This window comes from Lipophrys pholis (assembly GCF_963383615.2).
Source record: "Lipophrys pholis genome assembly, chromosome: 14".
Classification (NCBI taxonomy): Eukaryota; Metazoa; Chordata; class Actinopteri; order Blenniiformes; family Blenniidae; genus Lipophrys; species Lipophrys pholis.
In genome coordinates, this window is record NC_137633.1 from 1,998,397 (window position 1) to 2,016,293 (window position 17,897).

Consider the following 17,897-nt stretch of genomic DNA (forward strand, 5'->3'; position numbering starts at 1 on the left):
TGTGTGTGTGTGTGTGTGTGTGTGTGTGTGTGTGTGTGTGTGTGTGTGTGTGTGTGTGTGTGTGTGTGGAGATTTCTCACAGTTGTTGAGGATCAGCTGCTCACATTAAACTTACTTATGACCTCCTGGTCTCGGTTCTGGTCCTGTTGGATCTCAGAACTTCTCTTTGATACTATTGATCAGAACTCCAGAGTCTCTGAACATTTAATCAGGATTAAAGGAAACATTTATCAGATTCTACTTCCTTCCTTCATATTAACGACTCTTCAGCTCAGCGTAAAGTTAAACACGGAGTTCCACAGGGTTCTGTCTTAGGACCCAGGCTGTTAACTTTTTACACTTCCTGAAGGGAATATATTCTCTCTCTCTCTCTCTCTCTCTCTCTCTCTCTCTCTCTCTCTCTCTCTCTCTCTCTCTCTCTCTCTCTCTCTCTCTCTCTCTCTCTCTCTCTCTCTCTCTCTCTCTCGAAATTTGACATCTGACCAACTTTTATCTGTGAACTTTTCTGAAGTTTTGCTCAACATGACGGTCAGAAGAAAGTCTGTAATGTTTGTCCACCAAGTTTATCTGAAGGAAACCAGTTCGCCATATCAAGACTCAGCACACATCCTGTCCTGCAGGAGGAGGAGGAGGAAGAGGAGGAGTGGCGGGCTGGCACAGCCTGTATGGACCTGATTCATGTCAAGTGAAATCAGAAAGAGACCGAGGAGAACAAGTAGTGAAGATACCTGCAGAGAAAAAGAAACGAGAAGAAGGTGGAGGAGGAGGAGGACATAAAGGAGGAGAGGCAGATTGAATCAGTGCTGGAGGCGTTGATGAGGACGAGTTCCACCCGGGAAACTTCCAGGGCGAGATCTTTTCATCCGCCAAGAAATGATTCTTTTTTTACTTCTTCTTTAACTTCTGAGCTGAAACACAAGAACACCTGGAATCTGTAAGTAAAAAGCCACACGGATTATTTTTTAGTTTTGAGGTACAGACTTCAGTTTTCTACCTCTGAAACACACTTTATCTTCTCAGCTAACACCGTGAGACTGTTACATCTTTGATATTCCTCAACATGAACTAATATAAGTTTTAGGTTATTTATGTTTGTTTGTTTTGTTACAATAGTTTATTTTTAATAGATAGATAGATAGAAAATCAAAGCATTAGAGAAGTGCAGTTCCAATTACTTCCACAAGGAGAAGTATTTTCTTTTTCTCTGTTTCTCTCTCACACACACTAATTGTCAGCGGTTTGTTTTTTTGAAAAAATTGCAAGTTGATCCTAAAGGTAGAGAAATTGTGTTGTCGCAAGGAAATTCTCTCTCTCTCTCTCTCTCTCTCTCTCTCTCTCTCTCTCTCTCTCTCTCTCTCTCTCTCTCTATGTCAGGAAGAGCGTTGATTGGACAGTAGAGATAACATTTCCCAGCATACTTTGCTGCATGTCAATTTTAAGAATAACTCATAGTCGTGATGTTTATATGTTTATGTTTATGTGTGACAACAGACAAGGATGAATTAATTCCACAACAATTAACAGAATGTAAAAACGTCAGTGTGATGAGGAGTGTACACACACACACATATACACACACACACACACACACACACACACTTTGAAAGAACATGCAAACTCCACACACTAAAAGTCAATGGTGTTATCTAATCTTCTCCTTCATGTCACGTGTTTCCTGTTTGTGTCGACAGTAAAATCATCAGCTGAGGGGGCGGAGCCAAAGGAGATGGTGTTTGGTACACGTTGCTGTTGGACGGCGCTCTGCGTCGGAGTCCTCCTGCTGACCGACGTCTCTGCAGACGCGTCTCCACGATATGCCGTCCACCGGACCGTCTCTGCCTTCAGCGAGGCCGGCGGTCGCTGCTCCCCCGGAGGCCTCACCACCCTCACCACCAAACAGGAAGTCTCTGAAGTCCTCGCAGCCATCGCCGCCGCGCCGGTGCCCCCGGGCGAGTTTTTGCTCTGGATCGGGCTGAAGAAGGAGAGGGATGAGTGTGTGGTTCTCTCGCAGCCGCTCCGGGGCTTCCGGTGGGTCCTGGACGGGAGCCAGGAGACACAGGTGAGCCAGTGGGCGGTGGAGCCTCAGCAGACCTGCTCCACGGTCCGCTGTGTGGCGCTGAAGGGGAACTTCAACGGCTCGTCCGTGACCACATGGGGTCTCGTCCCCGTCAGCTGCAGAAACTCCTACCAGTTCGTCTGCAAACTGCAGAATGGAGAGACGGCGGGGCTGCCAGAGAGCCCGGAGAGCCCGGCCACCCCAGAACCAAAACCAGAGACGACAGAACTACAGCTAGCACCTCAGACTCGAGAACCAACCACCAAGGAACCGGAACCAGAGACGCTTCGACCGTCGACACCCGCATCAACCGTGACAGTACCTGCAACTTCTCAGCCTGAACGTCCAGCCCCAGAACCGGAGCAGACCAAAGAGGATCCTGGACCTGAGCCTATCCCTGGTCCCGGTCCCGGTCCCATTCCCAACTCCGGACCAGTGCCAGGTTCCGCCTCTTGTCACAACCCGGTCATCCCCGGCGCCCGCTCCCTCAGCCCGGACCCGGAGGACAGCAGTCAGGTCCGAGTGGAGTGCTGGTCCTCCGTCCAGCTGGACCTGTCCTGCTCGGGTCAGTCGGCCGGGTGGCGCATGCTGGACGGCTCGCCCGCCAACTTCAGCAGCCTCTGCCGACCGTGTGGCGCCGGCTTCCTGAAGAACGCCTCAGGACACTGCGAGGACGTGGACGAGTGCAGTGCCGGGTCGCCCTGCAGACACACCTGCCTGAACACCCCGGGCTCCTTCAGGTGCGTCTGCGCCGACCAGAGTCGCCTTGATGACGGGACGTCCGCCTGCGGGGACGATGACGACGCGGCAGCGGTGGAGAACGGCGACGCGCTGTCCGGCGTCCTGATCCCGGTGCTCATCGCCGTGGCGGCGCTGGTGGTGCTGGTGGCGGTCGTCGCGGTGACGGTGAAGTGCTGCCTGGTGAGGCGGTCAAAGAAACACGCCATCAAGAAGGCGGAGAAGATGGGCGGCCTGGACTCCTTTGACACAGCCAATGAGAAGGCGGCAACATGAGGGAGGAGCTTCGGTTGGCCAGCGACGCCATGTTGTCTATCGGAGGAAATACTTTTATATTCAGAGAAAGTACATTTGCTTTAAATTTCACGTTTCTTTGCCTGATTCGACTTCTACCTGAGCGACCGGAAGGCTGCAGTGTGCCCACATTATTTCTGGCTTTTGAATTAATTTTAACGGTGAAGAAGACGAAGAGAGGAGACGAAGCTCCGCGGCGCCGGGGGACGGTCCGGCCGAGCAGGCCTCACGTCTCCAGAGACTCCAACGTTCAAACGTTCAGTCATTTTACATCAAATCTCACAGCGTGTTTACAGACTCGCTTCCTGCTTCCTGTTCAGGAAACTGACACACACACACACACACACACACACACACACACACACACACACACACACACACACACACACACACACACACACACACACACACACACACACACACACAGACAACCATTACGTAGCCTAAACGTCTTGTAATTACAAGCTGTATTCACTAGTGGGGGATCAAATCTTCTATACATTTTTCAGGTTTTTATTTGTAAAACAAAATTGAAAAAAAAAACACGTATCATTTTCGTTCCACTTCACATTGTGTTCGTCTTTCACATAAAATCCCAATAAAATTGATTTTCATTTGTGGTTGTAATGTGACAAAATGTGAAACAGTTTAAAACTTCCTCTTCCAATCCTCCTCTTCACCTCCTCCTCCTGTTCTCCTCCTCCTCCTCCTCCTCCTCCTGGTCTGGTCGGTCCAGAAACCTTCAGTATTCTAAGTTTCTAGCTCCTCCTTGATTTTCCTCCATTTGAATATTGGATCATAGGAGCTGCATTCAGAATCTGCTGTGTCTGTGTGAGCTGGACTGGCTCCGCGCACACATGCCCTTCTTGGGAAGAGGAGGAAGTACTTCCTCTCGTGGTGCCATGTGCCAGAGCAGAGCTGCCTAATTGTGGGAGGAGTCAAAGGGAGGGCCTACCTTGATTGGGATTGGCTGAACCCCCGATGACACTATATAGGGTTTGATTTCTGATTGGCTGGTTGGAGCAACACACTTTTTAAAACCTGAAACAAGCCAGGGAGAGAGAGGACAGACTGTCTGTTCCAAAGCAGTATATTTAAACACAGTGGGGGTCTATAGCTTCTATTTTACAGAAATCCAAATACAGAAAACTTTCTCCAATTTACAGATTCTTTCATGTAGAAATCTGTGGGGTTGTGTGATTATAACACCTGCTGACACGTGTCATCAGCTTTAAATGGCACATTTTTATCATCCAGAAACATCATTAGATCCTGAGGTTTAATATGAATTATTATAGAATTCGGTCAAGTCAAGTCCTTTATTTGTCACACACAACAATTATACACAGTCTAATGTTGAAGTACATGTTCTGCACTGAAACAACAGTTTTTATAGGGTGGAGTAAAAAACAAAAAAACATTTAGAACACAAATAAAGAAAATAAAACACTATATTACAATATTGATTAAAAAAAAGAAAATGAAGGCACAGAAAAGATAAATAGATATATAAAGTAGACTGGCGTCAATAATGCAAGTACAAAATATATACCAGGCAGATTGTCGGGTCTATTACAATTACACATCAAAAGTTTAAAAATATAATTATTTTATGTAATCCATATCAGTAAAGTATGACCAAATGCTTTTGAATTCAGACGATAGACTAAATGTGATGACTGAACACAGATTACCACGTTGCTCTTTAATGACAGATTTCATTCAGAAGGTAGGAGGCAGGAAATTAAAACCATCTGTAAATGTGCTTTACATATTTCTGATGAACGGTCAAAGATATTTTAGCATCACAACAAAACCACAAACTGGATCTGAACAAATATTCTGGAAAAAAATAAATCAAAGCAGTGAGACAGCAACTTTAAATCCTGGTATTAAAACAAATGAACACAGAACCAGCAAAGATCCTCCCTTTAAATGTGTGTGTGTGTGTGTGTGTGTGTGTGTGTGTGTGTGTGTGTGTGTGTGTGTGTGTGTGTGTGTGTGTGTGTGTGTGTGTGTGTGTGTGTGTGTGTGTCCGTGCGGGCGAGAGAGAGGAGCGAATACCTCCCCTTGTGGAAGTAATTGGAACTGCACTTTGTGTCTGTCTGTCTATCTATCTATCTATCTATCTATCTATCTACCACTAAAAAACTATTGTAACAAAACAAACAAAATATCTGAAAAAATGTTATTAGTTCATTTTGAGGAATATAAAAGATGTAATGATGGAACTCTTTAAACTAAGTTTCATGTCTTCAGATGTGCATTTAAAAAGTGAAATAGCCACTAAAACAACTAACGTATTTAAATTGGCTTTTAAAAAATGACTTCAACCTTTAGGTGAAAAGACAAAACAAGCAAATTGTAAAAGTCAAATACTTTGTGTACGGTTATAAATAACATGAGTTCCATATCAGTTTCCTTTATGAGCTTTAGCTTCAGTTTAAAGGTTAAACATGTTTTGTGACTCCGGATTCATTTTATTCCTTAAAAAAAAGACTGGTAAAACCTGAGACACAGGTAAAAGAGTCAAATCCACCTGTAATACAACTCACCTGCAAAAACTCTTCGCTGCCAAAACCCACCTGTCCAGTGGCGGTGAGGGGGCGTGGCCAGCTGGCAGGTGAGTCTGTAGCCACGGCTCCTAAAGGGACAATTCATGCCTCCGTTACGCACGTGAATCCTACGTTTCTGAATCCAAACGTTGAAGAAACGGGTTTGAAACTGGTAGAATAAGTTTTCAGAGTTAAGAATGTGTTTGAATCCACACTCACCTTCATCGAGTCTTTCGTCACCGACGTTTGGGTTCGTTCTCTTCTTTGTTTCCTTCTCTGGTCACACCTGAGCTCTGCTGCTCAGCACCGCCCCCATCAGGAGGATCAGTGGTGTTGCTCTGGCAGCTCCACATCATGAGCTTCCTGGAAACGAACCGAATTACAAAGTGGAGGAAGAGGAGCAGCAGGAGGTGCAGGAGGAAGGGCAGAGGGTGAAGGAGGAAGAGAAAGAGGAGGAAGAAGTGGATGGAAGTGGATGTGGATGAAGAGGAGGAGGTGGGGGAGGAAGAGCAAGAGGAGGTTGAGGAAGAGGAGCATGAGTAAGAAGAGGAGGTGGGAGGAAGAGCAGAAGCAGGCGGAGGAAGAGGAGGAAGTGGATGTGGAGGAAGAGGAGGAGGTGGGGGAGGAAGAGCAGGAGGAGGTGGAGAAAGAGGAGGTGGGGAGGAAGGGCAGAAGGAGATGGACGAAGAGGAGGAGGTGGGAGGAAGTGCAGAAGCAGGCGGAGGAAGGAAGAGGAAGAAGTGGATGTGGAGGAAGAGGAGGAGGTGGGGGAGGAAGAGGAGGTGGGGAGGAAGAGGAGGAGGTGGGAGGAAGAGCAGAAGCAGGGGGAGGCGGAGGAAGAGGAGGAAGGAAGGAAGTGGAGGAAGAGGAGGAGGTGGGGGAGGAAGAGCAGGAGGAGGTGGAGGAGGTGGACGAAGAGGAGTAGGTGGGGAGGAGGAGCAGGAGATGGAGGAAGAGGTGGGGGAGGACGAGCAGGAGGAGGTGGAGGAAGAGGAGGAGGTGGGGAGGAAGAGCAGAAGGAGGAAGAGGAGGAGGTTGGGGAAGAAGATCAGAAGGAGTTGGAGGTGGAGGAAGAGGAGGAGGTGGGGGAGGAAGAGCAGGAGGAGGTGGAAGTGGAGGAGGAGGAGGTAGGGGAGGAAGAACAGAAGGAGGTGGATGTGGAGGAAGAGGAGGAGGTAGGGGAGGAAGATCAGGAGGTGGGGAGGAAGAACAGAAGGAGGTGGAGGAGGAGGAGGTAGGGGAGGAAGATCAGAAGGAGGTGGAGGTGGAGGAAGATCAGGAGGTGGGGAGGAAGAACAGAAGGAGGTGGAGGAGGAGGAGGAGGAGGAGGTAGGGGAGGAAGATCAGAAGGAGGTGGAGGTGGAGGAAGAGCAGGAGGTGGGGAGGAAGAACAGAAGGAGGTGGAGGAAGAGGAGGAGGTGGGGAGGAAGAACAGAAGGAGGTGGAGGTGTAGGAGGAGGAGGAGGAGGTGGGCAGGAAGAACAGAAGGAGGTGGAGGAAGACGAGGAGGTAGGGGAGGAAGATCAGAAGGAGGTGGAGGTCCAGGCCGGGCAGCTTTGAGTGGAGGAATGATGGAGGAGGGCTGGACCTGCAGCAGGAGGAGGGGGAGGAGGCTCACTTCAGCCCGCAGGTCACCTCCTCCTCCTCCGGCTCCTCTCTGACACTCCGCCGCTCTCCGCTCGGCTCGGCTCGGCTCGGCTCTTCCACCCGGACCAGGAGGTGCACTCACCGGGACCAGCAGGACACCCGGAGACCCGGACACCCGGAGACCCGGAGACCCGGAGCGGGAGCGGCTGCGGGCTCCCGCCATGCTGGGCACGGTGAAGATGGAAGGGCACGAGGCTCCGGACTGGAGCGGATACTACAGCGAGGAGGTCGGTCACCGCGCGCGCACACACACTTGCCTACAGGAGCCGGTCCGGGACCCGCTAACACCCGGTCTGACCCGGTCCGGGACCTGGATCAGACCTGGTCCGGAGTTTCAGATTCGACTGAACTTTGTGGAAAACTGTGCGCAACTTTAAAAATCTGTCCTTTTAAAAAGTGCAAAAGATAATAATAATAATAATAATAATAATAATAATAATAATAATAATAATAATAATAAAAACTATTTTATTTTGGGTAAAATTTAATATTTTATTGAATATGAGCGCGTTGTTTATTTATTTATTTATTTATTTGCTCCCAAACGAAAATATTTCTGTTTTTACACATTTAATTCAAAACAAATCAAAAATAAGAAAACTCGATTCAGATGAGGATTTTTTTTTTGTTTTTGTTTTTTTGTAAATAATTTAACTTCAAATTGTCTTAATTAAATTTAGTATCTTTGCCATTAATATTCGTCAAAATATCTGTGATAATTAATGAGATGAGTTGAAGGTGAAATAGAAACGGACTCATTGGTCTGAAGTGAAAGTTTGTTCAAGTTAAAAATTAATCACTTGCTTGAAGTTTCACTATTTTCTTAAATTTATATTTCCGTTCTGAAAATACAACTTTAATAATGAAAAAATATATTATATTATTAAGATCATCAGAAAAGAAAAGTGAGAAAAACAAAAAGATCGACATGAGCGTGCAGATTGAACTGTTCAGATTATTGTACATTTAAAAAAAAGAAAAAAGAATCATTTATATAAATATACAACAAAAGTATAAAACGGGTGCAGAGAAATTGATTTGAAGGATTTTTTTAATAAAGAGAAACGAAGCCGCTTGTTGAGTTATTTTAATCTGATGGAGATTAAAATCTAACCCGCTTTATTTAGACAACAGCAAACCTCATTTAATTCTTTTATGAAATAGAAATATAAAATGTCTTTTTTACACTTGAACACAACAGAAATAAAAACTCCTTTAAAAATAAATCGATAAGATGACGAGAAAAGTTTAATTCTGCAATCAAACCTTCTAATTATTATTCTTATATAATCTCCATATGACATAATAATAGTAGTGATTTTGACACTAATGATAGTAATACTACTCTCCTGGTAATATTATTATTATTATTAATATTAATAATAATAATAATAATAATAATAATAATAATAATAATAATAATAATAATAATAATGCGTGTGCAGTTGTCTTCATTGAGAAAATAGTTTTTCATCGAGCTGAAAATTGGTGCTAAACTGTATTTTATGTTTTTTTTTACCACAGGCTTTCACTATAATCACCTTTTCACCCTTTTAAATTTAAGTGTAAACATTATTTTGTTGTATCTTTGCTGCAAACTTGCAAAAATAATAATTTATGGCCGCAAACCAATGAATTGTTTATTTTAATTAAAATTATTTTGATGTCTATTTAATGAAAACCATTTCAGAGCGGCTCCCATGGCTGTGATATTGACTCTCGCTCTGTTAGATTGACCGTTTAACTGAATCAGAAAAGCTCTAATTTAGCTGCAATGGATTATTTCTGTGATGCAGTTTGATTTTCAACATGAAGTTTGTTGCATCGAAACGTGAAATTGCAGGAAAATAATTCACTTTAATTCAAGGGGGGGGGGGGGGGGGGGGTTAAATATAGTAAAATAAAAATCGTGTTTTTCAGTCTGACATTACAACAAAAAATAATAATGCACCAAAATCCGTCACTTATCATTCAGGAGGGTCAGCCGGTGGCGCTCATCGTGACCAGAGTCTCATTCTTTATGACAACAGAGAATTAGAGCAAATGTTCACTGGCAGATGAAAGGTTATCTTTGTCTTGCAGATTAATTAAGTTCGGATTTAAAATTAAACAAGAAGCCATTTGTGGGGAAAAAAGAGGGGAAATGAAAATGTTCTATACTTTTATTTTTTTTTATTATTGTGGTTTAAAGATTAAAGGTATTTTAACAGTGCCAATGTAACTTTTTTTTTTTAGCTTTGTATCAAAAATTAAAAACCCAGATGATGATAATGATGATGATGATGAGGATGATGATGATACGGCTTGTAGTGTCTTTATGTATCTGACAGAAACCCTACTAAAATCAAAATATTACCTTATAATAGGACATCTAGTAACCAGAGTTACGTCTTTGCTTAAAGAGCTGGTTTGAGCTGCACTTTCTACTTTCTACTTTCTACTTTCTAGATTGAGGACTCGTCAGACTGGTTCTGATTCTTCTACTCACAGGTTCCATCAGGGTCTTTTTGTTTTGTTTTGTTTTTTAATGCAGTTACATTTATAAAACCTTTCGTCTTGTGATGAGACGCTTTGACGGAGAAAAACAGTCGAACACGAGCAGCAAAAAGAAAGAAAGAGAAGGAGAGAGAGAGAGAGAGAGAGAGAGAGAGAGAGAGAGAGAGAGAGAGAGAGAGAGAGAGAGAGAGAGAGAGAGAGAGAGAGAGAGAGAGAGAGAGAGAGAGAGATGAGAGAGCAACAAACAAGCTGAGGTCAGACTGCTAGTTGATCCACTCACTCCAAACTTGAGAGAGAGAGAGAGAGAGAGAGAGAGAGAGAGAGAGAGAGAGAGAGGGAGAGAGAGAGAGAGAGAGAGAGAGGGAGAGAGAGAGAGATGAGAGAGAGAGAGAGAGAGAGAGAGAGAGAGAGAGAGAGAGAGAGAGAGAGAGAGAGAGAGAGAGAGAGAGGAGAGAGAGAGAGGAGAGAGAGAGAGCGAGAGAGAGAGAGAGAGAGAGAGAGAGAGAGGAGAGAGAGGAGAGAGAGAGATTACACCATAGTAAAACATGTAATTGTGATTTATGGCTCTATGGAGAAGAGAGAAAGAAGCTTTCAACCAGAACGCTTGACCGGCCCTCCGAGTGTCACTGCAACGATCCAGAATCAAATAAAATTTAATTCTTGTTTTTATTCCGTCTAAAATGTTCTCGTTCTTCATTATTACACTATTGGTTGAGTCTCACACACTTTCCCTCACAAAACGAGTCTCACTGTCTGACAGTGGAGAGAGAAGACGATTAATGAAAAATATAATCCTCAGTCACTCATTTACTGAACTTGAAATGTAGAAAAATGTAATCATTGTTTCCCGGACAAAAGCTGGGAAAGAGAAAGCGACACAGAGCAACAGGAGCTCGTAAAAATCATGTAAAAAAACAAACAAACCGCTTTTTATCAAGAGTTTGATTCTTATGAGCAAAACTCAAATCTACTTTGTCAATAATTCGTCATGTGGCCCTTCAGGAAAACGAGTCGCTCGCCTCGGATCTAAACCTGCAGCAGTGAGAAAAGGTTCCAGTTCCGACTGTCATTAAATAGAAAAGTCTCCAGTAATCAGTACTCTGACAATCGAGTGTTCTTCTGTAATCTGGGATTAACAGCTTTTTCCAATATGGTGGAATGTGGTTGTTAAAAGCAGGATTCTAAACGCTGTCCCGCCTCCCTGCAGGTGTACTCTCCGATGGCCAGCGGTGGAATGAGCTCCGGTCTGGGGATGGGCTCCATGTCGGGTTATATGAGCAGCAGCGGCGCCACATCCGGTTCCTTCAACATGTCGTACAGCGGCGCCGGCCTGAGCCCCGCCCCCGTGGGGGGGATGAGCGGCTCCACGCAGGCGGCCATGTCAGGCCTTGGCGGCGGTGTGGCCTCAATGGGCGGGGCCCTGAGCCCGTCCGGCATGAGCTCAGCCCAGCAAGCCTCCATGGGCCTGAACCCGTACGGCGGCATGAGTCCCACCATGAGCCCTGGCATGGCGTACGGCGGCGGTGGCGGCGGCGGCGGCCTGAGCCGGGCACGCGACAACAAGGCGTTCAGACGGAGCTACCCCCACGCCAAGCCCCCCTACTCGTACATCTCGCTCATCACCATGGCGATCCAGCAGGCGCCCAGTAAGATGCTGACGCTGAGCGAGATCTACCAGTGGATCATGGACCTGTTCCCGTACTACCGGCAGAACCAGCAGCGCTGGCAGAACTCCATCCGCCACTCGCTGTCCTTCAACGACTGCTTCGTCAAGGTGTCGCGCTCGCCGGACAAACCGGGGAAGGGCTCGTACTGGACGCTGCACCCGGACTCCGGGAACATGTTCGAGAACGGCTGCTACCTGCGGCGCCAGAAGAGGTTCAAGTGTGACAAGAAGATGTCGGCGAAGCCCGACGGCAGGAAGGAGCCGGGCGGCGCCGGGTCGCCCGCCGCCTCCGACTCCATCAAACCCTCGGGACTCCTGGACGCCTCCCTGCCCTCCTCCAGCCAGGCGGCCTCGCCCCCCGGCCTGGACCTGCGGGGCCCCGGGGACCTGAAGGTCTCGGGGCCCCAGCTCCTGTCGTCCCTGTCGCTGCCCCCCCACGCCATGTCCCACGAGTCCCAGCTGCACCTGAAGGGGGACCCGCACTACTCCTTCAACCACCCGTTCTCCATCAACAACCTGATGTCGTCCTCGGAGCAGCAGCACAAACTGGACCTGAAGGCCTACGAGGCGCTGCAGTACTCCTCCTACGGCACCGGGGGGGCCTCGGGCCTGGGGGGGAGGACCATGGAGCCCCTGGAGGCCTCCTACTACCAGGGGGTCTACCCCAGACCGCTGCTCAACACCTCCTAGTGGCCGCTGTGACTCCTGCAGCCCTCAGACTCTCTGCATGCGGCCGGCCCGGACTTCTGTCGGACTAGAATGGTCTGTTGACTCCCGAAGTCCTGCACTGTGACTGAACCAGGATGCACCCGGACCTCCCGGACCAGGACCTGATCCAGGTCTGATCTGGGTCTGTGCTTTTACACACCGAGTTTTAACGGAGAGCACCAGTGACGTACAAAAAACATCTGAGGGCAGAGGTACAGAATCAGACCATCAAATCAGGATCAAACCAGAATCAAACCAGATTTAAACCAGAAATAAACCAGGATCAAACCAGAATTGAACCAGAATCAAACTAGAATCAAACCAGAAATAAACCAGAATCAAACTAGAATCAAACTAGAATTAAACTAGAATTAAACCAGAATTAAACCAGAATTAAACCAGAATCAAACCAGAATTGAACCAGAATCAAACTAGAATCAAACTAGAATTAAACTAGAATTAAACTAGAATTAAACCAGAATCAAACCAGAAATAAACCAGAATTAAACCAAAAATAAACCAGAATCAAATCAGGATCAAACCAGAATCAAACTAGAATCAAACTGGAATTAAACTAGAATTAAACCAGAAATAAACCAGAAATAAACCAGAATCAAACTAGAATTAAACCAGAATTAAACCAGAATTAAACCAGATATAAACCAGAAATAAACCAGAATCAAACCAGAAATAAACCAGAAATAAACCAGAATCAAACCAGAATCAAACCAGAATCAAACCAGAATTAAACCAGACTCAGACGAGGTCTTGAGGACTCTAATAGTGCAGATCGTGGGTTCTGTCTTGAGTCCAGTCTTCATTGAGTCCCACAAAAAGGTTTTTTATATGAAGAGTTGAGTAGTCCTTCATCTGGACCTGATCTGGTCCGGTCTGGTCTGGTCCAGACTGGTCTGTTCTGATTCAGTCTGGTCTGGTCTGGTTTGGTATGGTCTGGTCTGGTCCGGTCCGGTCCGGTCCGGTCCGGCCTGTAGCTCCAGTGAAAGGCTGCGTTGGTCCAGCTGACGAGATTCAGAGATTTTCTCCTTTAAAAAGTTCAGTCAGAAGAACTTAGTGACATTTAAAGAACAAAGTGATTCTGACAAAAGACTAAAACCAACAAAGTGCCGTCGCTTCACAACGTAGGGAGATTTAACGGATCAGCAGCTCGCAGACCCTAAACCCCCTCAGCCTGAGGGACTCGGTTCTGGTCTTTGTCTCTGAATCGAGGTCCTGGTCTCTGTCCTGGTTCTGAGTTCCAAGGAATCTCAGAATCGTGGATCATGAATGAAGTCATGCCGGGTTCAGATTTAAAGAGGACCAGGTCTGAGGTGGACCAGGTCTGAGACCCCGTGTTAGGTCAAGGGTCTCCTGATGAGACGGAGGTCAAAGGTCAGCTGGTGAAGCGGTCGTCGTGGTGACGCTGCAGATGTTTACAGAGGAGGCGGGGTTTATTTCTCCCACGACCTCATCTGCTGCACTGACCTGAAGGATCACCCCCCACCCCCACCCCCACCCCCACCCCCACCCCCACCTCCCCCAACCACCCACCACTACCACCACCAATACCCCCCCCCCCCCACCCCCACCCCCACCCCCCCAAAAAACAAAAAAAAAAACAGTCTGAAAAACGGGCTTAGGCCAAAGGGCTTAAAGGGTCTCCTCACTACTGCTCACTGCACGTCACCAAACTCATGCAAACTCACCGAAACTCAACTGACACACACACACACACACACACACACACACACACACACACACACACACACACACACACACACACACACACACACACACACACACACACACACACACACCACATCAAAAGGATTCAGACAGAAATAACTAAATTCACATTTTACAGCGAAAAAAGTGAACTGACTTTCTGTGGCGTCACCGTCACGTCTGGCCTCTCAGCCAATCACGTGCTCTGCTGGTTACGTTGGGAGTTCAGTCCGTCATACATGTGCAGCAGCTGGTTAATCGTCTCTTCCGATCGATCGGTTTTCCTGATCGATCGGCGTCTTTGAGGGTGTTTGAGGCTGATCTCTCGCTCTGTGTGTAAAAGCAGAACCGGTCCGTCGGTGCGTCTCTATTTAAACTGTTTATCACCGATTATTAATTATTGATTATCATCATGTGCATGAATGATGTGGGAGGTCTTCCGCCGGAGGAAAGCAGCTGTCTCCTCTTCATCTTCCTCTTCATCATCACTGAAGAGGAAGTTCTCTGTGCCCCCCCCCAACCCCCCCCCCCCCCCCCCCCCGGCTCGTCCTCGTCGTGTTTGTTCTCTGTTGGTTTTTGACTCTGATGCATGTTCTTAACTTATTCTGTCATTTTAAAATAAAACTCAGAAACACCGAAACCTTCCTGATGTCGTGTTTTCAACTGGATGATGAAGATTTTCAGGAGACCTCCTCTTGGCCTCAGTTTTATTTGTTGATAATTCAGTTAAAGAAAATCTAATTCATTTTTATAAAAAAAACAAAGAAAAACATGAAATCCCAAACATTGTCGTGCTTTTTCTGAACAAGAAGAGACTCGCACTTATAACTAGATTCTATACAAAACGTTCTTTAAATTGTTTTTATCCTTTTTATTGGGAAAAACGTACAAGAAAAACGTATTTTATTATCATTATGACAACGAATATAACAATAATAATAATAACAATAATAATAATAATAATGAATTCGATTTTCTATGAGGAGTTACCAAGCACATTAAAGGATAAACCATGAGTTATTAGACTTTCGTTTTTAATTCAAAATTTGTTTTAAATATAACATTTTATGTGTTTGTTTTTTTTGCTTTGATTAGTTTGAACCATTTTATTAATGAATCCTGCTTTTGAATTTTTTGTTTATTCACATGTTTTTTTTTATGGGGTCTCTCTCTCTCTCTCTCTCTCTCTCTCTCTCTCTCTCTCTCTCTCTCTCTCTCTCTCTCTCTCTCTCTCTCTCTTGGTCTGTATAACTTTAGTCCAAATGTATGTTTTGTTCCGTTTCACCCCGGAGCCCCGGAGCCCCGGACGCCGCTACCCGGCCTACCTGCCCTCAGGCTCTTCCGACCCTGGGCTCCGGCAATCCAGGCCACCGGCCCTCCGGCCTTCCGGCCTTCCGGCCCACCGGCCCCCGGTCCCCGGTCCCCCGGCTCCCGGCTCAAGCGGAGCAGCCGCACACGAAGCGCCTCCCGCGGCCTCGGAGCGCGTGAAAAAGCGCCGCCGCTGTGAGCGCGCCCCCGCGCCTCTTTGAGAGCGTGACCTCCGGCGCGGCGCCGTGAACCTGAACACATCCCGACAGATTTCACTTTGATCTCGAGCTTTTTTCCGCGTTTTTGGCCGCAGAGCCGCGAAAAGTCTCCAATGATCCCGTAATTATCCGCTAATTATCCGCAGACATGATCCCCGAGGCGGCGGCGGCCACACACACACACACACACACACACACACACACACACACACACACACACACACACACACACACACACACACACACACACACACACACACACACTGAGGGGCAGAGTCGGCAAATAAATCAAACAAACAAACAAATCAAATAAACACTGAGCAGGAAAAGCAAATAATCTGAGGAAGACAAACGAACACGAGACGATTTTAATACTTGATTTTAATATTCTATATTTATGTGATGTGTGGACGGTGTGTGTTGCGTTCACGGACACGAGAAAGTTGTTAAGAAATACAAGTGTTTGGAGTTTCGTCACCTCGATGTTTGTTGTTTACACACGGGACATGCTGAAGGCCATCATCATCATCATCATCATCATCATCATCATCATCATCATCATCATCATCATCATCATCACACCACCCATGATCCTCACCTCTGACCCCAGCTGAGTGTGTGAAGACAGGTAAGCAGTCCATTACAGGACGGACACACACACACACACACACACACACACACACACACACACACACACAACCATGCAGAAGAATAAACAATGAAAATAATTGTGTTTGTAAAGTGATAATAAACACACACACAGTCAGTTGCGGTCAAAGTAACAGAATTACACATATTTGTGTGTAATTAACATAATTTAGTGTTATAATGTTTATCATGTTTACCTAAAAACTCTATCTTATCATAAACTCTATTTAAGTTAAAGTTCTTTATAAGTACTTATAATAGACTTTAAACTATAATCTACATGGTCATTTTTACGTCAACTCAGTGTAATTGAGTAGAATTTTCTTTAGATGCTTGTACTTATTTTAATTATTTTTTTTCCAAGAGCAATTTACACCCTGTAATCTAGTTTTAACAGAAGCAATAAGTACAAGTACTCACATTTAATTAAGTGTAATCTAGGGCTCCTTGGTTATTCATTTTATTTCAAGTATGTAATTCAGAAATCAGTAAATACTGACAATGTGTGAAACCTTTTGACCTGCTTCATATGTTTGCTGTAGTGTAACTTTTAGTTACTTTTTAATTTGCACACTGTTTAGACAGATTGAGTCCAACGCTTTGAGTTATAAATGGAATTTTTTTTTTAAAGTTGTTTTAAAATATAAAATCCCTGTTGTGCATAATCCAATTACTGCATCGTGTATCAGATGTAGGTTGATGGTAAATCAAGAAAAAGTTGTTTCATTCATGAAAAGTACTTGCAAGGCGGGATGAAATAAACTTCTTCCTACTCGTTTTAATCACGTAAAAACTCTTTCTTTCACGTACCGAAGAGATTCTGAGCTCCCCGTTACATTTCTATTATTCATTTAAAGTTGTTTTTTTTTCTTTTTACACCAAATAAAGATTTTGACCAATTATATTTGAGGATATACATTTTTAAAACACGGAAGTAAATGTAGTCAAACTGAAATTCAAACACACACACACACACACACACACACACACACACACACACACACACACACACACACCAATAATAAAGACGTCAACAAATTAAAGAGTTTCTCCCGTCGCAGTGAGATCAGGTCTTAATCTGACGGGTTCATTTGACCGGTCGGTGAGTCGGTGAGTCAGCGGTTGAAGAGCAGGTAGTCGGCCGGTTAACAGGCTGAGTGATAAACGTGTGGGACCATGAATACTAACCGCCGAGCCGCCACCCACCCTGCGGCCTAATACAGGCCATATGTTCCCGGCAGGGCGGAGCGGCGCCGAGCGGGGCCTTCCATCGGAGCCCCCCCACCCCCCCCACCCCACCCCACCCCCGGGCATCACTGCACTAAAGCCCTCGGCCCCTTCTTCTTTGCGCTCGCGCCTTATGGAGGAAAATGTCGGGCACAATGCGGCGGCCCTCGGCCCCTTTCTTCCCCGGGCCTTTCATTCCCCGGCACAGAAAGGCGGAGCGGGGCCCCGGGGCCACTAAAGCCTTTTGATGGGGATTGGAATTAATTATCTCCAATAACACGATTGTGCTCGGCCGAGGAAAAGAGCAAAGAAATCCCCTCCAACACCAGAGAAGAAGAAAAGAGGAGAGGACGATCAAAGGAAGAAGAGAGAGAGAGGAGGAGGAGGAGGAGGAGGGAGCAGCTGCTTTTCCATTAAAAATTATACGGAGGAAGTTTATTAGAGCTTTGTGAGACGGTGAGATGTTCAGCCGGGAGGTTGGTGGTCCCGTGGTGGTGGGGGGGGGGGGGGTAGGGGTGGGGGGGTAATTGGCAGGTTTCATGGTTGTTGTGGTCACACTGGTTCAGCCGAGTTCACCGAGGAGCAACTCCAACTAAACTCCAACCACCGAGATC

At 46.0% G+C, this 17,897-nt stretch overlaps 2 protein-coding genes across 2 annotated transcripts; both read left to right on the top strand.

Annotated features, from left to right (window-relative positions):
• Positions 1 to 693: 693 nt before the first annotated feature.
• On the top strand, positions 694 to 3,719 carry clec14a (C-type lectin domain containing 14A). The gene is made up of 2 exons (XM_080479508.1): positions 694 to 934; positions 1,692 to 3,719. The coding sequence occupies exon 2, from the start codon at positions 1,727 to 1,729 to the stop codon at positions 3,068 to 3,070; it is 1,344 nt and encodes a 447-aa protein (XP_080335634.1). The 5' UTR covers positions 694 to 934; positions 1,692 to 1,726; the 3' UTR covers positions 3,071 to 3,719.
• Positions 3,720 to 7,451: 3,732 nt separating this feature from the next.
• foxa1 (forkhead box A1) lies at positions 7,452 to 12,142 on the top strand (the record flags this gene model as incomplete). The annotated part of the gene is made up of 2 exons (XM_080480807.1): positions 7,452 to 7,517; positions 10,994 to 12,142. 2 exons carry the CDS (start codon positions 7,452 to 7,454, stop codon positions 12,140 to 12,142), a joined length of 1,215 nt encoding a protein of 404 aa, XP_080336933.1.
• Between the last annotated feature and the right edge of the window lie 5,755 nt (positions 12,143 to 17,897).

What these genes read in the sequence shown, in the direction of transcription:
- clec14a (XM_080479508.1), top strand. Translation starts at nt 1,727, where the DNA reads ATGGTGTTTGGTACACGTTGCTGTTGGACGGCGCTCTGCGTCGGAGTC.